Raw genomic sequence first — 25,183 nt, 5'->3', positions numbered from 1 at the left:
GCTGATTCCACCTGACTCGGGGTTTTGCTATGGCGTCCGAAGACCTGCCTGTCTGCAGTGGGCTGATTTGCCGCGTTCCACGGGACAGGGCCCTCTTCCCCTTCCAGCTTTCTAGCCTTCCTCTTGCACCTCTACTGTCAGGCTTAATAGGGAGTAGCTGACGAAGAAATGTTTGGAAAATCTCAGCATCACAGAGCAGAGCACATAAGAATAGGTTTGGAGCTGACAGACAGTAGCTTCAAAACCAGCACAATAGCTAATGAAAGCATTAGCCAGTGGGCTTGGTTCGTATTAAAACATCATGAGAAATAAAGAAAATTCCTTGCTTCAGAATTTAGTTTTGAAATTCTTTCTTTTGCTTTTAAGTATTAGCCTGGCTATTGAACAGTCAATAAAATTACTTGCCTATATACATCATTACAGAATATTCTCAGGTGGAGATTCTCTTGCATACCCAAGACTTTTTCACAGCTCAAAATATAGGCAGACAATGAAATACTACTCACAATAAAAATGAATGAATTATTGATATACATAACTTGGATAGATCTCAAAGGCATTGTTCTGGGCGAAAGAAGCCAATCTCAAAAGGTTACATACTGTATGATTCCATTCATATAAAACAAAAAGACAAAACCAGAGTGATGGAGAACAGATTACTGGCTGCTAGCAGAGGTTAGGAGTGGGTGGCAGTTGTGACTATAAAAGGATAGCATGGGGAAGTTTGGGGGCTAAGAGAACAGTTCTTTATCTGGATTGTGGTAGTGGTTACATGAGTCTGTGCATGTAATAACATTCATAGAGCTGTACTCAAAGTAAAGGGAAAGGAAAAGTGTGCATGCTTTGTGTGTGAGAAACTCTTATCTGTTTTTACTTTATAAAAATTGACTATGATGAGATCAAGTAGTCAAATATGACTCTGCTGAGATTTTGCCACATCTGGCCTGAGTTACTAGTGCAAAGCTTCACTGGGAGTGGAACTGAATGGGCAACATCTCCCTGGCCCTGGGCTCTTTTGTTGACTCACACTGCTGGCTCAGCTCATCCAATTTGGATGAGGGTATTTGTGCTGTTGGTAGCAGTTCAAAGACTCTTTCTTCCCTGCACTTCAAACCCTGGCCTGACTTTGCCTCACTTGTGTCTTTTATTTGGTACCAGCAACCTTTGAGGACTGATGGAGCTGAGTGGCCCTTGGCAATGGCTTCACTCATTAGCAAAGCTAGTCATGCAGGATGAATAAGATACTCACTGGCATCAGCCTCACAATGATTATAGTACAGTGGGCCTTGCTTTGTTCTTTTTGACAGAGAACAATTCCTGTGGATAAACGACTGAGCTGATCAGTCAGCACAGTGTTTTCCATCCTGGACTCCCTATAATCCTCTTTCCTATTCATGTGGGGACTATTTTCTGCAAATGCCTCCAAATATAATTTTGTTATACTTTGCAGGTTTAAAGTGCTTCATTAATAAGACATGATTAAGCAAAAACACTCTAAAACTTTTAAATACATAAAATTGTTTTACATTTCATTACCCTAAGAATTTTTGTTCCATTCCAAGTGAGATCAAAAGAAGAGAGACATGGTTTGTGGTTTATACACTTTCTTTCAGAAACCCTCTCTTTGGGTGAAAACTGTACCATTGACATTGTCATTCAGGTTTTGTCACTAAGAGCAGTTTTCATACCCAAAATGTTGACCAACAGAATGGGATTCAAAAGTGAACAAGTATGTAGTCTTTGTGCCTGGCTTCTTTTGGCTCACAGACTTTTTTGAGATCAGTGTTGCATGGATCAATAGTGTGTTCTTTTTCATTACTTTGTAGCATTCCATTGTGTAAATACAGTATTCTACCATCTGTTTCTCATTCTGCTGTTAGCAGATACCTGGGTTAATTCTAGTTGTGGGGTTTTGTTTGTTTGAATTTTACCAGTAAAGCTGCTATGAATATTTTTATCCAAGGCTTTTGGTGGGTATATTCATTTTTCTCCTATGTACATAAGAGGGAATTAAAGGTTAGATATATGTTTATTAGATACCCACAGTTTCCAAAGGGACTACACCATTTTATACTTCTCTTGGCAATTTATGAGAGTTCCAGTTGCTCCACATCTTTGCCAATACTAGGTATTATTAATTTTTTTTAGTTTAACCTCTCTAGTATACAGTAGTGTATCATTATAGTTTCAATTCAAATTCCCAAATAAATAAAGGTGTGTTGTGCACCTTTGTATATGCTTATTGGTGTGCATATGTGTATTTTACCCTATGTTCTTTTTTTGGGTTTTTTTCAAAGTGCCTTTCAGGAGGATCAAGGAAGTGGTGGTAGCTATATTAGTATATTTTGCAGGGAAAAGAAATAATAAAAGTATGACTTGGGAAAACAGAATTACGATAAGGAGATGTTTCCCAAGCCTTAATATTTATGCTTTGGGGTATTTAAAATAAGTATGAATGTATGAAATAGTCAAAAGAAGAAGAATTCAGTTGACATCTGTTCCCAAATATCTCCTTCTCTAGTGTACAAGCATTGTCTAGAATTCTGCTTCAGAGATTTAGTCCTTGGGTTTTTAATGAGAAGTTCTCAGCATCTTAATACAGGTACATTTGTGGGCTTCTTTCTTGTTTCACAGCTGTGTGGAAGTGCAGTGTGAAGGGTTTGAGCACTTGGCACTAGGGGTGACGATGCTAGTCAAGGGTGCTGTATTTAGGCCCTTTGGGGAAGCTGAAGGCCCTAACTCCCTGGGAGAGAGAGTAGTGACAAAGGACAAATTTGGAAAGGGAACAAAGGCTTAGGACAGCAAGAACACAGTATATCCCCTAAACTTCTACCTACCTCCCGATTTTGCTTTGCCATGGTTGTTTGCCTTTGTGAATGTTGGAGTTAAAGAGGGGGAAGAAAGAAGCACAGGATAAATTAAAAATGATGTTATTAAACATGTTTAGAAGTAGGAGGACAGTACCAGCCAGTGGGAGACTTTGAGACAGTCTTAAGGCAATAAAAGTGCTATGTGATTGTAGCGACAAGAGTGACATGTGAAGCAGGAGTTGCCAAATTTCTTTACTCCTTTGAGAAAGATCAAAGCAGTTCACATTTATGTAAGACACATCCACACATACTCCTGCGCAAAAGAATCTGAAGCAGATGGGGGATCTTCCATCTCACAGATGGGCCATACTACTGCACAAATGCAGAGACTTGATCTAAAGACAAATAAGCCCTGTAGTCAAGTAACAACAAAAGCCCATATCATCTCATTTGAAACCCAGTGTGGCTTTCAATGAACACCCTTGCTCTAAGGTTTTATTCTCGTATTTAAATGTACTGCAACACCCATTCTTCCAGTAAATATTTCTCATGTTTAAGACAGCAGGATAATAATAAATCAGCTCTGAAAGTTGACTGCTATTAATGCCATGTGGTATCAGTTAGATCACAAACCAAAGCCAAGTTTTCCAAACATTTCCTGCTAGAATACCCATAACATTTTAACAGATGTCTTTTGGAAAGTTTTGAAGCAGAGTAAACCCCCATCAGCATATAAAATAAAACCTAAAAGAAAGTGAAATATAGTGTGAAGGAAAAACAGATTGGGGAAAATCTTGAAATCTTTGAAGATACACTTGTTCGTGGCCACGAAAGTGAAGAACTGAACTTTTCTCACTTATACACCAGAAGAAAGGTTGGGTTTTAAAAAATATCCTTTCAGCATTCCCCAAAGAAATTTCTTTGACTACTTTTGAGTATACTTGTTGTTATTTCTTGTTCTGAACACTGGCCTTGTCTAACTCTGGTTTTTGTTGAAGCGGTCTTAGGAGTAGCTGTGCAAATGATTGGAGGGCCTGTTGGGGCCTACAGGGGCAGAAATAGAATGAAGGCAGCAAAGAAACATTCTTTTGTCAGATACAAGATAGCCATAACTGGTACTGGCTGAATTTAAAATTTTGGAGTCTGAGACCCCTCAAAATCAGTAGAAGGGCCAGAATGGGAGCCTGGCAAAGGAGGGAGAAATTAGTTTGGTTTTTTTTTCATTTTTCAACATTTTATTATGAACATCTCTCTAGTGCAGTAAAGTTGAAAAACTTGTACAGTGAACACACATATACCCATGGGGAAGAAATTATTTTTATTTTGAATCTGACAGTTTCCACCAGGGTTGATTTTGACCCTAATCTAAGAAATGCTCGTGAATGAATGAATGAGTGATCTGTTAGCACTCTTTCCACATGTTTATTCTGGAGAAACCAATGTTTACTGCCACTGCTGGACTGAATGATAATTCCAGAATGAGGAGTCCCTGTGGATCTGCTTCTATTATCTGTTGTTTTGGGTGCTTCTTGCTCTTGCTGTCTCATCTCCTCCTGTGTTTTGTTATCTTGGACTTTTTACTGGAAGTTGTACTGAAAAACTATATGTGAGTAGAAATAATTTCTTTAAGAGGGATTTTTGTTTGCTTATGCCAGGTACATGGGCAGTGCTAACAGTACAGCAAATATTTATGGAGCACCATTGAGGTTGTAGAAATACAGTTATGAATAAGAAACGGTCGGTCTTTCTCTGACTAAGCAATGAGATCCACTTCAATCGAGCTATTAAAGAATAACTTAATTCATACAAATTTGATCAACATCCTCAACCATCAGCCCCTGATAAGGAGTGGCATGCTGGGCCACAAAGAGCCCCGGGGCAACATTCTTTTGTAGTCTTATTTCTGAGATAACTTAGAAAAAATTATAAAAATCTAATCAGAAATAATCAGAACAATTTTACTTCCGTTGACTAAACACCAGGAAAGAGGACACTTTCAAACACTACACCAAAGCAGTTACTAATTCATGGCAAAAATAAAGCCATAGCCCATTTTACTGTTGTAAACATAAACACTCTAAATCCTCAGACCATCTGCAGGAACTCAAATGAGTGTGTCTAGGTGGAAGAAACAAAAATCACAGTCCTTCCATCCCCAAGTTCCAATACCCAGCTTCAGTCCTCACAAAAGTAATAGAGAGGCTCATCAGCTGATGCATAATCTGCTGTAAAGTATAACCCAAGGAGACCTTGACTCAATCATAGTGAGGCAAATTCAGTCTGTGTTAACTCTGTGGCCTTGGTCACGACCATCCCGAGTCATTGCGAAGTATTACTTCTTGCTTGCTTTAATTGAGTGGGTGGTTTTCTTGAACAGAAAAGAAAATCACTTCTTACCCCTCACTCCTGGGAAAAAATACTCAATAGGAGAGCTGACTGAAGAGATTTATGGTAAACTACCAAAATTTACGCATTATTATTCATATCATTTATGTGTTTTCTGACCTGCAGTTTCCTGCTGTGTAATTTTTTGAAAATCCTTTCATGAGACCCCAAAGCTTATGGTTTCTTTGAAGCAGGTGCCTTTTCCATGAAGGCTTCACTTTCAGCCTCCCTTTTGCCTACTAGTTTTATCTCCACATACCACAGTGTTGTTCTTTTTTTTTTTTTTTTTTTGAGACCTTCATATCATTATCTGTGGTTGATTTGTAGGAGAGAACCAAGTTAGTGTCTGAACTCAGGCCACATCTACCATATCTGTCAAAATGGTTGCTTTCAGAGAGGGAGCCATAGACTCTACAGAATTTTTAGACTTAATAATATCTAGGTCAAAGCTAATTGGGCCTGAGGAGATGAAATCTGCTCTGCTTAAAAATTAATCTACAACCTTGTCAGTTAAACTCTAGAAACTTAGACCTTGAGTGTCACTCCCCCCCAAATGCATGTATGCCATAGGCTAAAGAATAACGAGGCAGCTGAGAATACTGGCACACACCTGTCATTCCAGCACTCTGGGAGACTGCACAGGAGGATCCCAAGTTCGAGCCCAGCCCAGGCAACTTAGTGAGCCCATGTCTCAAAATTTAAAAAGGGGTGGTGGTGGTGGTGCTGAGGATCTAGCTTAGTGCAAAGGCCCAGGGTCAATCTCTACTTTCAGAAGAAAAAAGAATAACTAGGCTCAGCAGTCACCCATTCTGAGCCTCTGATGGAACCACAGGTTTGTTGTGGCTTACTCTCTTAGTTTTTACCTATTTTCACTGAGACAGTAAGTCTCTTGTGTTCTGGGGTATCTGCTCCCTCCGGAGACCTTGAATATGCCTCTTACTTTGTTTGTTTGTTTGTTTGTTTATTTATTTTGGTTCGGGGATCGAACTCGGGTCATTCCGATTACAAGGCAGGCACCGGAACCACTGAGCTAAATCCCCGGCCCTATGCCTCTTACTTTATAGGGGCTTCTCATCACTATTAAAACACACAGAACTGGTGTCATTCAAGTGCACACCCATTTTGGTGAGCTTTTACAATTGAGGAAGGCACTTTGCTGGATGGAAGACTGAAAGGAAAAATTAAATATTGCTGTCGACCCCTAGGAATTTACAATCTAATACACACACACACACACACACACACACACACATATATATATATATATTTGGGGGTGATTCATATCACATTAAAACAGAGCTATAGGTTAAGTGCTATAATAGAGGTCTAACTGAATCCAAAGCTGATATGGTTTAGTGTTCAAAAGGGTTTCAGTGCTGCTGGGTGTGATGGTACAGGCCTGTAATCTCAGCTACTGGGGGAGGCTGAGGTAGGAGGATCCTAAGTTTGAGGCCAGCCTGAGCAACTTAGTGAGAACCTGTCTCAAAATAAAAATTTTTAAAAGGGCTAGGGATGTAGCTCAGTGGTAGAGCACTTGGTGGTTGCATCCATGAGGCCCTGGCTTCATTCCCCAGTACTTCCATCACCTAAAACAGTTTCAGTATCCTCACTAGATCCTGAAAAGAAGACACTGATTACCAGCATTATTGTACACACAGGACTTGCTACTTAATTTGCAAACCCAGTACAAAATGAAAATGCCAGGTCTCTTACTTGAAAATTAAGAATTTCAAGAATCTCAATACAGAGACCGTGCAGCATTAAAGCAAGTGTAAGGGCCCCATGGGACTGCATAAGAGACACACTCACGGAACCGCTCCAGTCTTCACAAGTAGTCTCTCGGGGGCTACATTTTGAACAGACTAGAAGAGGAAATTATGCATGGGGAATTTTCTTCCACATAGTTCACAGGAAAATAAACTCACTCTAGGGAAAGAAAATAACTCAGTCTTTCCCAAATTAGCACATGGGGTTGAGATCTAAAAGATGGAAAAGTTAGGGTTTGTGACGACATTTTCATAGATATTTCTATAGCTATAGGGTAAGAATAATAATAGTTGTAGTAGTGGCCAACATTGACAAATACAACTTAGCAAGTGCCATAATTCTTCTAGATATATTTCACACATGTACTCGTTTAATCCTCAAAATAGCCCTGGAGGGTTGATGCTATTATTTTCCTATGTTACTCTGGATGAGGAAGCTGATCTTAGAGAAGTTGAATAACTGCACTTGGTCACACAAAAACTAAGCCCGGTAGCCAGGATTTGAACTCAGGAACTGTCGCTCCAGAGTCTGCTCTGAACTACTGTTTATGTTGCCTCTCAAAGACTAAAGACTCATTTAGAAAGAAGAAAGGTGCTACCCCCATATATGCATTCATTAATGTCATAGATTTGGCCTAAGCAGGGTATACTGTGTGTACATTTTTAATTTTTCTTCTTTTGCATTTCATGTTCATAGTTTAACAGTACCCGTTCGCCCTCCCCCACTGAGTGTTGCCACATGGCCCCATGGAATAGAAAGGTATTGGTTCTGAGAACATTCCTTCCCAGCCCTGTCCTGCTCTCTCCACACACTCTCCCTTCTTCTCTCCTCTAATGTCATTGCAAACTCTTCTTTCTAACTAACAGTTGTTCTTTTAAATCAATTTAAAGAGTGGTATTTTCCTAACTTGAATTCAATAAAATATAATTTAGACATCCATGCTATTGGCCATTTTCCCCATTTCCTGCCCCACTCCCACCCCAAGTTGTGATTTGCAGCCATTCAACATGGGCATCACCTGTCGCTGCTCCTGGACAATGTAGTTCTAAGGAAAGAAATTCTAACTTGCCCTCTATTTATCAGAACTCTAAAGGTCCAGATTTTCAAGTAAAAAAAAAGAGAGAGAGGGAGAGAATAGGACAAAAGGATTCTCTGGCAGACAGTTATACCTGTCACCATGAAATAAAAAGTGCTTTTGGCTGCTGGTCAGAACCTGTAGTCAGGTCACTGTCCTTTCGTCCTTTCCCAGTCCATTGTTATTCAAGGAAGGAATCACCTACAAAATGAGGCTTCTGGTGGTGGGGGGTTCTCTCTAGCTCTGTTCTTACTCCAGCGCTGGCTTGCTCTCTCTCTCTCTCTCTCTCTCTCTCTCTCTCTCTCTCTCTCTCAACCCTCTCTGCATGCACCCAACTATTTTTTTCTTTTTGGAAGTTACCTAGGAAACAAAGGCTTTTGTGCTGGAACTTTATTTGAGCTATTCGCTTCGCTGGGAATCTGCACAAAAGCTGAAGAGAGAGAGGAAGAAGTTTGCAATATGTTACTAGAGCGTTCGTGGAGAACACATTTTTCCCAAGGGGGGGAATCATCCTGTTGGGTGTGTTGGGGGGCTTTGCAGACACCTCTGATAAGGTAAGTAAAGGCTGGGGATTATTTTAAACAAGTGGCTCTGGAATCTACTCTTTAAGGAACTTGAGAATAGTTCATTAGACGATACGGGAAATCCTATGAGTCAACAGGGCACAATGTTTCTAACTGGAAAGAGATGAGAAAAAGAGGATGAGAATTCCTTTTAATTATCTTGATTTTAAGGCAGAATATTATTGAAACCTTCCTGGAATAAGAGGAAAAATGTTTATTTTATGTAGATACCCACCTTCCTCTAAATTGTATCAAGAAATAAAACTAGGCTCAGTGGCGAAAACTGGGTCTTTTAATAATCTGGTTTAGAAACCCAACCCTGAAAGCAAAACCAGGACAGTGCCTTTTTAATAATTTGAGCGAGGCCCCCAACCCTGATATAAAAGTTAGACAAATTAATATTTATCAAAGGTTTGGATGGAGAATTTTCAAATGTCATATAGAAATAAAAGCCTCTAACTACACAGCTGGAAGAAAAGTTTTGCACTGCAAAGCTGAAAGAAAATAAACTAGGACTGTTTTATCCTTCCAGATTTGAAAGAGAAACTTGAATCATTTCCCCCAGTAATAACATTTACATTTCCCAGTATAGTTGGGGGGGGGGGCTGTTCACTTTCGTTTTTCCATGTGCATACAATGTTGATGAAACTGAGTTTTTTAAACAGAATTTTCAAAAAATCATCCTCTCGCAGTAAAATTAACACGTTGCGTTTCAGTAGCCTCCTTGGTTAGCTTGGCTTGGCCTTCAGGCGTTGGATTCTGGAATGTCTCCTGACTCCAGGTTTTCAGGCACGCTTTCTGAGCCTTTTCATTAGGAATCTAACTCCTTTTCCCCTTTCATCCTACTCATCTAGATCTCTCAAGATTTTTGATAGGAATTTTTGATGATATAAAGAGCCACAAAGTGAATCAATCTTTCACTGGATTAGAGATGGGCAGTTTCCTTCAGTTTGAAGCTTGGGGATTTCTGACTACCTTGTCTCTCTTCTCAATTCCGTTTCACCTGGAAAGCATGTTTATTTGGCCCATTTTTTTTTCCTTTTGTGTGGCTTGACTATTGATATAATACTTTCAATTAGTTGTACTTACCAACTATTTCTAGGAATTCTTCCTGTGTCCTCAAAGCTTACTTCTGACTTCAGTTTTGCTAAATTCTGACATTCCTTCTCTGTGCGCTTATGTACAAGCTATGGTGGCTGAATCTCGGTGTACTTTCTTTGCAGTCCCACCCCCCCGAGGATGAAGATACAGATGTCATGTTAGGGCAGAGGCCGAAAAACCCAATACACAATATCCCCTCTACACTGGATAAGCAGACCAACTGGAGCAAAGCACTACCTCTCCCAACACCGGAGGAGAAGATGAAACAAGACGCCCAAGTGATTTCTTCTTGCATTATTCCCATCAATGTCACTGGTATTGTTCTGTTTTCTGTTTTGTTGTTGCTGTTTTTTCCCCCTTAGAGGCAGTTGGGTCATAATAGCCTATGTATTAAATATATTTTTAAAACCTGTGCTGTTGGGCCTTCCACCTATGAATATCATCTTGTAAACAAGTAATATCTTTTTCATCAAAATACAAGCCTGAAGATGTTCGATATGTTTTGGTCAAAGTTTGAACATCAACTTGCATATGTTCTGGTGGGCCACTTGTTATGTAAATGACAGATAGTTTCTTTTTTTAAAAAAAACAATCACCAAATAGCTTTTTGGCCATAGCTTACTGAAATAATGGAGGAAGTGGCCGTGATTCATCAGATGATAATGCTGTGTGACATTGCAAGAAAGAGAACAGCAAAGCCCAGGTTTCTAAAATTATAAGTAAGGTCCTGTTAGCCAACTCAAAAATCTGTTTACATGCTTCCTTGGATGAAGGCTGGCTTTTTTCAAAAGACTAGTTATGCTTCTGTATTGATTTTAGAGATTTTGACCTAAAAATATGGATACCTAGACGAAGAGTAAATTCAATTTTTAAAACCAGCAAGCCTGTCTTCCTTTCACTCTCTACTTTCCTCCTGCAGACAACGGAGAATTTGAACATTAGTGGCAGTAGAAAGGACCCTAAGTGTACCTTTCTTCGAGGTTTATTGGCAGCAATTATAAAGTCCAGAATTGGCTTTGGTAGCCTTAGTTGTCTGTCACATAATGTTATAAATGTTCCAGTTTTCAAAGATAGAAATTAAATGGTCTGTTCATTGGGCTTTCTATAAACATCTCTAGTAGTTATATTTTAACTTACTTGTATATTGAAAATTTCAAAACAGCCATATTATGACTGATTTTCATCTTGGTACCGTGTGACTAAAGAGTGCATGTCCCTTGAGATGCATTTTGGACACAGCTATTATTAACCCCATTCAGATTTCTCTCACACAGAGTGGGGAGCAAAGGGACCAGGTATCTGGGACAGATATTATTTCCCTATTGGAAAAAAGGTGCTTTCGTTGATTGGCCGGTCATGAGCTGGGAGTTAATTTTCCTGATGACCTGTTCAACTTGTAGGATAAATTATTCTAAAGATGTGCATTTATCTGATCTCTGTAATCTCAATGGGATATATTAGAAGAGTTCAGCTGCCAAAAAGGGATATTGTGGCACCCTTTTAAATTCATTTTCAGTTCTGGGAACATCTGATTATTAGCAGCACCTGCTTCTTTCCTGGCACTGTAAGTAAAATCTTGTTTTTGAATTTAGTACCATGATTATGGGCCATCGTCTTGTGATTAAGAAAAAGGGAAGATCTTTCCTTCTGCTTTATTTCAGAAACTCTTAGACTGAAACCTAGATTAGATAATGATTTTCAGAGCTTTAATGAGAATATTGTTAGTGAGGTCCATAGAACACAAAGTGTCTGTGTCTGTATACCATGCATTATATAATCATTCACATTAGAATGAAGAATTTTAATTTCCAGTGGGAACTAAGAAAGGAGAATTCCACTAGTATGAATTCCATGATAATATTGCAATTATTCATGTGACACAGACTTTTCCAAGTGAATTCTAGGAACCTGTTGGCACTGTGGCACTAAGCAGAACTCAACTGCTTAGTTATATAGCTGAACCAAGATCTTATATGCCATTTGGCCCCATACTTAATAATTAAATGATGAGATGATCAAATTCTAAAACATGGCCTTATGGCTCTTGGAGAGATAGCTCACTCTGAAAAAGATGAGACCTGCCTGTGCCTAACAGAGTTTGAGTTCCTCACCTCCTTCCTCATCATTCTAGTTTGGGTAGAACTGCATGCATGGTTGATAGTGTGATTATACATAGAGGGTGAAACTAATGAGCCGCATGCTCAGCCCTTTGTACTTATAAAAACAAACAAACGGTTTAACCCCAAGAATTCCAGCTTTATAACTTGCACAGAAGGTGGATACATTTAAGTACAGATCTGGGGACTGTCCTGTGTGTTTATTTCGTACTTGTAGGACATCTGGTGCTAAACCAAAACACATCCAATTTAGTCAGTACAAGAAAGTAGACAAAGTTACGTGATGATTAAATAAAAAAAAAAAAACAAATTCCTAGGCTGTTGTGTTGCTTCACAGCTTGTGTGTGTGTGTGTGTGTGTGTGTGTGTGTGTGCGCGCGTGCGTGTGTGCGCATGCCTCAAGGGGAAGGTTTGGGCATAGGAGGTAGAGAGGAAAAAAACTCACAAAGACGCTTTTAATGAAGAAATGGGTCAGGGTATGTTAGCTGAACTAATTCAGGTTAACATCTTGGCTACTGATCTACTATGCAAGGGTAGCAGTTTCAGAGAGCCCAGAAATAAATCAGTAAATAGTAGTAACTAAAGGTTATAAATTCTTAAGGAGCCATTTCTGCGTGAAAGTGACTTTTTGATGTCCTTTTCTCTTCTCTTTCTTTTGGTTTTCCTCTTTAGCCTGTTACTTTTGGCAGTCCAAGCTATTGTGGAGTGCTGCATTTAGAAGTAAAGCTTAATGTACTGCAGCATAATTTAAATAAGAGCTGAATAAGGCTCCCTTATATTTGTTCACAGGCTTAATCCAAACTCTTCCCTCACTTCTAACCAATAAATATCACTGTGTTCCAAGCAAATGAAAATTTGTTTGCTATTTCTAAAGGCTAACGAGACTTATTTTGTGGGTTGCAGGAGCTGGTTTTGACAGAGAGGCTAGTATACGCTGCTCCCTTGTTCATTCACAATCTGTACTACAGCGGAGACGAAAACTGAGGAGAAGGAAAACCATCTCCGGTATCCCCAGAAGAGTTCAACAAGAAATAGGTGTGATATCAAAAATGCTAATGGTTTTGGGCTTAAAATGGTTACTTCCTTAAAAATATTAAATATTTGAACTGGTAGAGGTTTTTTACTTTTTTGGTACCGGGGATCGAACTGGTATCCTTGCGCTTGCACAGCAGGCAGCCAAACCACTGAGCTAAATCCCCGGCCCCTGAACTGGTAGAGGTTTTGAAATGGTGTGTATTTGTTTTCTCTTCAGCAAGCCAGGTAGAATTACTTTTTAACTCTGTTCTTGATTGGCAGTTTCACGTTACAGATTTAGGCATATACATTCAAGTACCGTGGCTGAATATAATATTTTGCTAATTTTTGAAAGTTTTATGAAGGTGGAAATTGTGAATATAAAGTAATAAGAGTCAATGCAAGAGTTTTTTGGAAATTATGACTTCATTTGAAGAGAAATATACTCTGATGGCATTAATTATTTTAAAAGGTAAATTTCAGCGAGACTCAAATATTGAATATTGCAAATATACCTCTGGTGACTTTTTCTGTTCAATGTGTTTAGAATAACTGCCAATGTTTCAAAAAATTACTATTATGGTAGCATTCTTCTAAATGAGATTTCTATTTCTTATGATGAAGTCTATGGTTTTTATTTCATTTTGCATATATTGTATTAAAAACTATGGTTTTTATTTCATTTTGCTTATATGAAACATAGATGGAAAATAGTGGCCAAGAAGAGAAAATGTACTTTAGTTTTAAAAAGCAGTCACTTTGGGGGGACAAATTAATGTGACAATGATGAGAAATAGTTTGTAAAAGATGTAAAAGCACATCCTTTCTTAGTATACCTACATACATATATAGATATGTATAGATACATCAATACACATACATAGAGACTGAGAGAGAGGAGAGAACCACAGAAACAGAAAGCATGTTTACTTGCTCCTAATTTTACGTCTGAATTGTTTTCTGTAAGAGAAAGCTCTAACATGCCTGCATACATATTTGCAGACATCTCCCAAAATGTCTATTAGACTGCTGCTGTATGACATATCTCACCGTGCTTTCCATGTGCTCTAGATTCTGATGAATCACCAGTGGCCAGGGAAAGGAATGTGATTGTGCACACAAACCCAGACCCCTCCAACACGGTCAATAGGAGGTCTGGCACCAGGGACTCTGAGTGCCAAACTGAGGATATTCTGATTGCTGCCCCATCCAGAAGAAGAATCAGAGCTCAAAGGGGTCAGAGCATTGCAGCTTCCCTTTCTCATTCCGCCGGCAATATTTCCGCACTGGCAGACAAAGGTGACACCATGTTTACTCCTACAGTGAGCAGCCGCACAAGATCTCGGAGCCTTCCTCGAGAGGGTAACAGAGGTGGAGATGCTGAGCCCAAAGTTGGTGCTAAACCCTCAACATATGAAGAGGGGGAGCCTTTCATGGGTGACCATGAAAGAGTCCCTATCGACTGCAGTGAGACTCCAAGCAGCCCGAGTGCACAGGCACACCAGCCTGTTTTGGGCCTGCCCTGCTCTCAGCATCTTCACAGCTCCCAGCACAAGTTAAGTGAGAGAGGGAGGTCACGCCTGTCCCGAATGACTGCTGACTCTGGCAGCTGTGACATCTCTTCCAACTCAGACACCTTTGGGAGCCCCATCCACTGCATCTCCACGGCTAGCGTCCTCCTCAGCAGCCACATGGATCAGAAAGATGACCACCAGTCATCCAGTGGTAACTGGAGTGGGAGCAGCTCCACATGCCCCTCACAGACCTCAGAAACAATCCCTCCTGCAGCTTCTCCGCCCCTCACTGGCTCTTCGCACTGTGACTCAGAATTGTCACTTAACACGGCCCCTCATACTAATGAGGATGCCAGTGTCTTTGTGACAGAGCAGTACAATGACCACCTGGATAAAGTGAGAGGCCACCGGACAAACTCCTTTACCTCCACCGTTGCAGATCTTCTGGATGACCCCAGCAACAGCAACACAAGTGACAGTGAGTGGAATTACCTACACTACCATCATGATGCCTCCTGCCACCAAGATTTCAGTCCTGAACATCCCAAGGCAGATAGCCTGGGCTGCCCCAGCTTCACAAGCATGGCCACTTATGACAGCTTTCTGGAAAAATCCCCATCAGACAAAGCAGATACTAGCTCTCACTTTTCAGTAGACACGGAAGGATACTATACTTCCATGCACTTTGACTGTGGTCTCAAAGGTAACAAGAGCTATGTGTGTCACTATGCAGCCCTGGGCCAAGAGAATGGCCAGGGTGGTGGGGTCCCTCCTGGTCTTCCGGACTGTACCTGCCAGGACTACTTAGACCATAGGAGGCCGGGGAGACCAAGCATCTCTTTCAGGAAACCAAAGGCAAAGCCGACCCCACCTAAACGTAGCTCATCATTGAGGAAGTCCGATGGAAATGTAGATGTCCCTGAGATGAAAGAACCAAAGATAAGCAGTGGCCAACACTTGCCTCACAGTTCCAGGGAAATGAAGCTGCCTCTTGATTTCTCCAACACGCCTTCTCGAATGGAAAATGCCAATATCCCCCCCAAGCAGGAAGCAACTTGGATGAACCAGAGTGAACATGCTATTAAGGAACCTCAATTAGACACTTCAGATATTCCACCCTTCAAAGATGAAGGTGCTGAATCAACTCAGTATGCGGACCTCTGGCTTCTAAATGACTTGAAAACAAATGATCCTTACAGATCCCTCTCTAATTCAAGCACTGCTACAGGCACCACAGTTATTGAATGCATCAAATCTCCAGAGAGCTCTGAGTCCCAAACATCACAGCCAGAATCAAGAGCCACCACTCCATCTCTTCCTTCTGTTGACAATGAGTTTAAACTGGCTTCACCAGAGAAGCTGGCTGGCTTGGCATCTCCATCAAGTGGCTACTCAAGCCAGTCTGAAACACCAACATCCTCTTTCCCTACAGCTTTCTTTTCGGGTCCCTTGTCTCCTGGAGGTAGCAAAAGAAAACCTAAAGTCCCAGAAAGGAAATCCTCTCTACAGCAACCCTGTTTAAAAGATGGAACCCTGTCACTGAGTAAAGGTCTTGAACTTCCTATTATACCTCCTACCCATCTTGACCTAAGTGCTCTTCATCATGTCTTGAATAAACCATTCCACCACCGTCATCCATTGCATATTTTTACCCACAATAAGCAAAACATAATAGGAGAAACGCTGAGGTCGAATCCACCACCATCCCTTGCAATTACTCCAACAGTCCTAAAGTCTGTTAACCTTAGGTCCATCGGGAAGTCTGAAGAAGGTAAGCAAAAAGAAGCCAATGGCACAGAACTTTCCTACTTAGAGGAAAGTGCGCTCACAATGGCTGCCTTGTCTCCTGGTAAGATTAGGCCACATACAACAAAGAAATCAATATCGCACCACTTCTCTGCTGAAGACTCTATATTGTCCTTTTTAGATTCTTCTGCCCTTCAGATGGGACAAGATAAGCCACATTTGGAAAAGACCCCGGCTTATGATGTGAAGAATCAGTGCAGTCCAGAAATGGGAACCTCAGCTGGTAGCAATCTTTTAGATTCAAATATCCTGAAAGACCAAATACACATGGAGAGTGACCCTATTCCAGAAAATATGCTAAGTAAAAACTGTGGGGTTTCCACAGAAGGATTTCAGAGGGTATCTGCTGCCCGCCCAAATGATTTAGACGGTAAAATAATACAGTATGGAGCTAGTCCAGATGGAGCCCCAGAACTGGTACAGAAGGCATCCTTGGTAGATCAGGAGGAAGTTGCACAACCTGAACCTGTGCATGGAATCACATCTCAGTCCAACTCACCAGCGGACATAAGCAATCAGCTTAAACAGCAACTTGTTTTGAGCCGCCACCACAGCAAAGTGCCTGGGAATATTCACTATGAATCACATTCACTCCCTGACAAATGTTCTGAGCAGGAAAATATTGCTTCAGGTATTTCACCCAAAAGTGCCTCTGATAACGGCAGAGCAGAGGAGACCCAAGGAAGTGTGGAGGAGGCTTCACTGAAAGGTCAGTCATTGACACCTTTGTCATGTGGAAATGTGTCTTATGGCATTTCCTGCAGTTTTTCTTTCTTACATTCCCCCTAGAGTGTTGCTTTTCTCTCCACTATTTCTTTTCATTTATCTCAACAATTGAGATGAAAACTTTTGTTATTGAGGGACTAAGCTTTGACAGATACCTCAGGTTTTCAAAATGTCAGTACGTAGCCACCGTGTGGCTGAAGGACAACCTGAATTACATAGAGAGGCTCTTTGTCTCCAAAAAAAAAAAATGTCAGTAAGTAAATCCTATTTGTTTAGTCCCTGCGTTAGTGAATCATAGTAGTGTGCTGCATAACTTCCTCTTAAAGATTCTTCTATTCTTATTTTAAGAATCATCACCAAGCGACGACTCAGTCATTTCACCACTTAGTGAAGACTCTCAAGCTGAAGCAGAGGGTGCGTTCGTGTCTCCCAACAAACCTCGAACAACTGAGGATTTATTTGCCGTCATTCATAGGTGAGGCAGTCTTACCAAGTCCAAGAAAACAAGACGCAGGAAGGGTTTTACCTCTTAAACTGCTTCTTACTACATGCAGATACAAGAAGGCCTTTTGTACTTCTAGTACCTTCAACAAAAACAAAAGTAGGCAAGGAAGAATTATTTTTCCAAATCAGGTTGGAAGACATATATGAAAGTTGGGAAATATGAGCCTTTATATATAGTTAGAACTCAAATGAGAGACTTTCATAAGAACTGCTGAGGGGAAGATGTTGGATTTTTCCCCAGGAAAGACATTCTGGATCAAGTTTGTATGGGAAAACAATTTGTACTTAAGTGATCTGTAGTGAGTGAAAGCTCAAACTCTGGTGTAATCTCTGATATATATTTCTTTCCCTCCCTCCCTGCCTTGCCCTCCCCTCCCCTCCCCTCCCTTCCCCTCCTCCTCCCTCCTCTCATCTTTTCTTTCTTTTTTGGTGTTGGAGATCAAACCCAGATCTTCACAGATGTCAGGCAAGTGGTCCACCACTGAACTACACCTCCAGTTCTTTAACTTTTAAATAATTTCTTGAACGTAAAAAATATGCTCAAAGGTAAAATCATACACTAGCAAAGACAAACATAAGTTGATCCACCAAGACAATCAGGATCCCAAGTTTGAGAGAATAGCTTGGAATAAAACTCATAATTGCTGGGTTTTTTTCCCCCTCTTCTTAAACTTAAATTTCTTTAACAGTACTACCTTCATCTCCAAAATTAATGCCCATAGCCCCTGAATAGGGGACTCTTCTGTGTTGCTCTCCCAGGACAGGGTTGTGCCCGTGCTACCCATGCACACTTTGTCACTTTGCTTCCTGTCCCCTTGCGATCAGTGGCCAATATTTGCAAGAATTACAAATTCATTATAGCTGGTGACCAAAGAACTGAGTGAGCCAGTGATGGCGAACCTTTTAGAGCTTTCAGTGATAGCAAACAGCCTGCTGTGGCACAGGTGCCAAGGGTTTGTGACCACTAGAGTAGGAGTTGGTCCTTCAAAAGCAAACTCATATCTAACTGAACTAGCCAGTCCTATGTACCTACTCCTTTTACACGGATGACTGCCTTTTGATACTGTCTTGTGCCTTAGATGGAACTCCCAAGAGACAAAAGTTGGAGACTATCTTTTCCACCTCATAAACTTACCATTTTCAAAGCAAATTCTTTGCAAGCAACTTACAATCTTTTTTTTCTGAGATTATACTTTTTAAAGGAGCTTCTGTTTTCTGTTGATGCAATTCTCTCTTGAAGAAGGAGCACTGCTCTTCAACAACTCTTTTTTACAGAATCCAATCAGAAACGCTTTCTGAGTGTACCTTAGCAAGCACACTTCTCCACTTTGCAGATGAAGAATTGTTAGTTTATTTTTCTCCACTGCAATCTCTAGTCTAAGTTGTAATTATATTCCCTGACCCCTATACTTTATCCTCAGCCCCAGGATGGATTTCTAATCTGCTAAGTTGAAGAGCCAAGTACTTACCCTCCAAAGAATCATATGCTATATCTGGAATAGTAGGCAGGACCTAGTAGTGGAAACAGAAAGACCTGGATTTGAATCCCAACTCCGCTACTTTTTATACATGAATAAGTTAAAACCTCTGAACCCATTCTCTTACTGTAAATGGGAATACCTATCACTCACACATTTGATTTTAATGACAAAAGAACATTTTCTTGCCTGGAATATGATAGATGTTAAAAGTAAATCTTAGATTGAAAATTCTACCTTTTTGGAGTGCCAGACACTGCAATATGCAAGATGTCAACCACAGAGGTTTCAGTCAATCCAAATCATGCTGATCTCCAATTGCAAAGCTCACACTCTTTTACATTACAGATGTTTTTTGTGTGTTTTTTTGTTTCTGAAGTACTGGGGATTGAACGCAGGGCCTTCATACTGAAGTATGTCCCCAGCCCTTTTTATTGTTTTGAGGCAATATCTCACTAAATTGCCCAGGTGAGACTTAAACTCGCAGTCCTCCTGCCTCAGACTCCCAAAGTGCTGAGGTTACAGGCATGCACCCCAACACCCAACTTGTCTACTGATTTTTAGGTTGATGAGGGAGCATGTTACCAATACTTACCAATGAATTGAGTTATGCTAAAGATTCATTGAATTTATACTAACATATTTATCAAAAGAAAATCAATAAGATAAGTGTGGTGGCATATGCTTTTAACCCCAGCTCTCTGAATAGTTAAGATAGGAAGATCATAAGTTCAAGCCCAGCCTGGTCAGTTTAACAAGACTCTGTCTCAAAGTTAAAGAATGGAGGAGCCTGAGGATATAGCTCATTGTGAAGGTCCTGGGTTCAATCCCCAGTAGCACACACAAAAGAAAGAGAGAAAAACAGAGACAGAGACAGAGAGAGAGAGAGAGAAGAAAGAAAGAAGAAAAGAAAGAAAGAAAGAAAAGAGAAAGAAAGGAAGGAAGGAAGGAAGGTGATGATGGATGGTGAGATTTCATAGACTTATTGAGTTTGGTAATCTTAGACTTGCATTTGTGCAGGGTTTATTTACTTATTTACATCACAGTGGTGAGAATTACTTTGTTTTCTTAAGGGCTTATAGTATACAAAGCTTTAAGAGCTCCAAAGATGGTCTAGATTTTCAATTCCTCACAGAGAGCTGGTTTACTGCTTAATATGCTGTTGACAGTCCTTAGATAGCTATAGGAAATGGTATTTGCCGCCAAAGATGGATTTATTTAAAAAGTCATTTAAATTTTGATATGGAGGAAAATTAAAAAGTAGGCAGAATAGTCTAATGTGTTCCCATAGGTATATCCATTACCCAGGTTCATCAGCTATCAAACTAGAGCCAATCCTGTCCCATCCACACCTCCAGCTACTGTACTTGCTCTGTTTGGTATTATTTGGAACTCAATTCTGAACACCAGAGCATTTCATTTGCATTGCAAAGACAGCTTTTATTTTTTTTTTTAAGCCACAGCTCTTCACCCCATTGTAAGTGGAAGTCAGTATTTTCTTAAACTCTTGCAAAACATCCCAATAAGTCCTCTGCCAGAACCTCTAGCCATTACATGAGTTATTATCTGAAAAGGTCATCTCCAGAACCTAACTGATGCCCACTGGTTGTCAGAGAATCTGCCTCAGGCTATGAGTGCCACAAGGGCAGGGAATATACTTACTTTTCGTCTCTATGCTTGGTACCCTATCATACAAGATGAACTCAAAATGCTCTTTAAGTAGATGCATGAATGAGACCAAACACTTTCTGTTTCATAAAAATGTACATGGACTCAGATTGTTGTTCCATTTTTCCTTTTCTTAAAAAGGTCCAAGAGGAAAGTACTTGGAAGAAAAGATTCTGGGAACATGTCTGTTCGAAACAAATCTAGAGCTCCCCTTGGCAGCAGTAGCAGCAGCTCCAGTTCTGTGACTTCATCCGGCAGCAATGCGACAACTGCAAATAGCCAGAGGTCTCCAGGTCTCATCTACCGGAATGCCAAAAAGTCCAACACTTCCAACGAAGAGTTTAAGCTGCTACTCCTCAAGAAAGGCAGTCGCTCCGATTCCAGTTACCGAATGTCTGCCACTGAGATCCTGAAGAGTCCCATCCTGCCCAAACCTCCTGGGGAGTTCACCGGGGAGTCGCCGCAAAGCCCAGATGATGCGCATCACGGGTTACCTGGGGCCGAGGCATTGTCCCCAGTCTCTTCGTGCTCCCCCCGCGTCAATTCAGAAGGGTTTTCCTCAAAGAACTTTGCCACCTCAGCATCAGCAAGGGTTGGACGTTCGCGGGCGCCCCCCGTGGCCAGCAGTAGCCGCTACAGCGTCCGGTGCCGCTTGTACAGCACGCCCATGCAGGCGATCTCCGAGGGCGAGACGGAAAACTCGGACGGGAGCCCGCACGACGACCGCTCCTCCCAGAGCTCCACTTAGGCTGCCTGTGCCCGGCTGCCGCCAAACGCCCAAACCCTTAGTTAGGAGAGGATGTAGGGACACCATAGGGGACTCAGAGAAGTCGCAACGGGATGGGAGGGTAGCATCACTGCCTAGCAGGGGATTCTGAATACATGCTGGGGAAACAGAAGGTGGTTTAGTCATTCTCGATTAGTTGCCATGTTTTAAGTAGCTGTACCATCTCCCATGGTCTTCTTAAGCTTAGTTTGAGTTACCCAATCTCATTCCCTGTGATAATAGAGGATACAAAAATATCTAATTTTCGTGAAACCGAGACAAGGTTTTCCCAGAGCTGCCTATTCAGAAAAGAAAGCCCTCACTGTCACGATTATTTAAGAAGATGAAATTACTCTGGAGGTTTGGTATTTTTTTACATTAAAACGAACTAAAGCAAAATTTAGAAGAAAGAACTACACATATGTAAATACCGTATTTTTGATAAAACTGTGTAAGTAGATTTACCAATGATGAGTGGACATGTGGCCCATTATCTACTGCACACCAACTGTTTATAGAACACAGAAATAAAGTGTAATGATTGTATTCTGTGAATACCATTTTCATATGAAATACCGTATTTAAATGTCCACCAATATTTCTAAGTGATAAACCTCAAATATGAACTTAAAACTGCTGAAATAAAGGAAATCTTGAGGTCATATACTGAAATGTGATCAATTTTAAAATAATGAATTCAAACCTACTTACTTTTGTGACAAATTACAGCATAAACAAAAAGTAATAGCAACTTGTGGCTGTGATTTGCCAATGTGGTAACTTGGACCGAATGAAAAGCATGCTTTTGATTTTTTTTTAATCAAGACAAGTCATAATTCTCAACCCAAAGCCCTGAAAAACAGCATTTGACAGTGTCCTTTAGATTTTAATTTTTTCAAAGGATTGCTTAAAAGAGAATGAGTAGGGAAACCAGTAGTTAATTTTAGGTTATGTTTTATATTAGGCTACTGGGTACATAAACAGTCATAATCTAATGACTGTAACCTTTAGACTCCTGAAACAGTTTAGCAATTAGCTCCAGGTTCTTCAACTAACAAAAATAAAATCTAAGCATGCCACAGAGCTATTGATTCATCAGTAAGTATTTCAGTGAACCTTTCTCTCTGTGCTGATGAGATTCATGCTACCTAAAAAATTAACAGAAATGACACTGTGAACAATGTAGTTGGGAAATAGGCATGTGTATATGCATTATTTATATGCGCCATTAAACTGGGAATAGGGAACAGCTCTGGTTCACAATGCTACATACAACTGAGTTTTTGTCTGGTTTTACTATATCTGCTCGATGGCAAATGGGGAGGGCAGAGGGTGGGAAAGGAAATGTCAGGGCAGATGCTCCGATAAAATGAAGGCAGGGAAAGAAGCTGAATTACTTGAAATTACTTGAATTTTCTTGTCTTAAAACTGAAAAAAATAGTGTAGTTACAAGTTGAAATCTGCAAGTGGTTTTGACACCTCTGATTTTAACATGAACTGATACTAATGTTTAGAATCATATGTCAGAAATATAAGCAGCTATGTTCTTAGAATAGGTCTTGAATGGGAGAGGTAGAAAAGTAGAGAGAACTCAGAAGGGATATAACCTATAAAAGACTAGAATGTAATTCGAATGATAGAACACACCAGGGTTACCGAGAAATTGATAAGCAGCTGGCTTGAAGCCTATGCAAGTGGTATTTGGAAAGTAGGATGTGTGAAAGAGGGTTTGCAGTTTGGGGTTTACTTGTGCAAAATGAAGGAGAAAGCTGGTCTAAGAAGATACTGTCTTTTTAATAGAAATGCTTTCTAAGATGTTACACATTAAGAATTAAGAATCTGATTGCTGTTGGTGTATTGTTTGTGTGGAAAGAAAAAAAATGTCTGGCTTCTTCGGCTATTTGTTTCTACTACCGAGTTGTGTTACTTAATTTCTTGTCATTCTTGTATGTAAAATGGGTGCTGGGGGTGGAGGGGTAGAAGAGGAGATTAAGATGGGGAGAGAGAGAGAGAGAGAGAGAAAGAGAGAGAGAGAATGCACGTGTGTTGGGGATAGATAAACTACTGGTAAAGGGTTTGAACATTTACAAGTGTTACACTTTTTATTAAAAGAAAAATCATTTGGGATTTGAAAACAAGGAACCATCATTTCTCATTGGAACACATTAATTAAGAAAACCAGCATGGTTTGACACCACATGGGGACATGCACAAATCTGTCTCATGCTTTGAAAAGTACATGTGGCAAAATTTTAAAAATAAATTTTTTAGACAAATGCGGTAAGAAACCATCATTTCCAGTCACAATAGGTGATCTTTTGTAATTTTCCTAAAAGCAGTTCGTTTGCAGTATGGCTTTTGTGTAGTTAGGGGGTTTTTAAGCTTGGAGAAAGGTATGTGGGCTTTAAAAGTAATTCTAAATGTTGAGTAGAAAACACATGAATTGGCTTTAATAAAAATGTCACCTTTTTATTATTGACATTAATTTAAGTAATGGTACCATATATATTTTAAAATACATATTGACTTGAATTGTGGGGCAATAAAATACCTTCTATAAGTAATGATCACAGAACTAACCCTTATAATATAGTTTTACTTATTTTGTTTACTCTAAAAATCTATAGCAGAGTTTCTCTATTTTATATTTCATAGATTAAAAAAAACCAGCCAAATAAAAGATGAATTTAAATTCACTGTGGAATAGTATTGAGTAACAAACTGAGCAAAAAAGGAAGGAATTCCTTAATAATCTGGAATATTCTATATGGCTTTATTACATAACAAATAAGACCAAGATTTAGGGCTTAACTTCACTGCTGGCGTGAAGCTGGGTACACACATTAGGTATTGTAAAGAACACCAATCCAAACTTTTTCTGCTGTTTGCACTGATGCTAATTTTTTGTTCTCTTATGTTTATACAACATGTTATGTTGTGTGGGGGAAATTTTTTCTTTTTTTTCCTCTTTAAATCTGCTTTGAGTTTTGTTCTTTTGGTTTTGGCTAAGTAGAGGACATGGACTAGTTGTAGCAAACAAAACATACTGTTTGCTCTTGCCAAAGGTCAGTAAGTACATTTGCTGCAGTGGTGGCACTTAGAGAACTAGATCGTGACAAGATTTAAAACTATGAAAAAGGTTACAGTGTTAACTATTTTGGTACGAGAACCAGTTCGTGCTGGCCGAAAAGACAGTGGTTTATGGACTTGCATCCATTTTGTATTTTTGTAATATTTGTAAATATGAACTTTTTAAATCGTTGCAAAGATGGTTTCTTTTGTAAGATGTTTTCAACGTTTACATGCAATCCAAGCCTTTGTATATTTTAGAGCTGTGCAACGCTTTAAGTCTTGTATTTATTTTTAGTAAAAACGGTGACAGTTTCATTGTGAACCCCTCTCAAAAATGTATCAGAAAAGTTTGATTACCTAGAAAGTGTGCATAGAAACTGCAAATAAACGTGACTGCAATTAAACAACTGGTCTCTATTGTTATGTAATTGTATTCATGGGGTTTCACAAAGTATTTTATAGGCAACTGCACACAAAAGGGGATTCTTTATGGCAAAAATTGGAATAAAATATATAGTATCTATAATGGGCACTAATCTCCTTTCCTATTTGAGAGGAAAAATGAATTCCAACGTCCAAACTACATTCACTGTAGATCCTTTCTGGGCCAGGAAAAGATTTATGGCTTTACTTTGAAACCTTTGCCTGCTTTGACTTTGGTAAGTCTTCAGACTGTGCCTCCTTCCCCAAATGGGCAGCCTTTGATATATGTAAGACAGTGTGCCGCACAGTCTGTATTACCTAAAGCAGACTCCTGTGCTAGTTCTAAGTGTTTTCCTATGCTAACTCGTCTATTCTCACTATTGTGTCCATCTCAC

The 25,183-nt window shown here is 39.9% G+C and overlaps 1 protein-coding gene across 6 annotated transcripts in view; it reads left to right on the top strand.

Moving 5' to 3' along the window:
* Nhs (NHS actin remodeling regulator) overlaps nucleotides 1–24,772 on the top strand; it is a 334,206-nt gene extending 309,434 nt beyond the window's left edge. For 4 of the 6 annotated variants that reach the window (XM_004866134.3, XM_004866136.4, XM_087193683.1 and 1 more), the window contains 6 exons: nucleotides 7,659–7,721; nucleotides 9,824–10,016; nucleotides 12,721–12,852; nucleotides 13,903–16,860; nucleotides 17,226–17,352; nucleotides 20,669–24,772. In XM_004866134.3, the coding sequence (XP_004866191.2) occupies nucleotides 7,659–7,721; nucleotides 9,824–10,016; nucleotides 12,721–12,852; nucleotides 13,903–16,860; nucleotides 17,226–17,352; nucleotides 20,669–21,275 (4,080 nt within the window). In that variant the 3' untranslated portion in view covers nucleotides 21,276–24,772. The other 2 variants (XM_004866137.3, XM_004866135.3) reach the window with 2 other exon arrangements.
* Nucleotides 24,773–25,183: the final 411 nt, after the last annotated feature.

Source organism: Heterocephalus glaber, unplaced genomic scaffold, assembly GCF_053883595.1.
Source record: "Heterocephalus glaber isolate CG9 unplaced genomic scaffold, H.glaber_assembly_v1.0 deba00001594, whole genome shotgun sequence".
Classification (NCBI taxonomy): Eukaryota; Metazoa; Chordata; class Mammalia; order Rodentia; family Bathyergidae; genus Heterocephalus; species Heterocephalus glaber.
The sequence above is the reverse complement of the archived record's forward strand: the minus strand, read 5'-3'. Positions and strand labels throughout refer to the sequence as shown.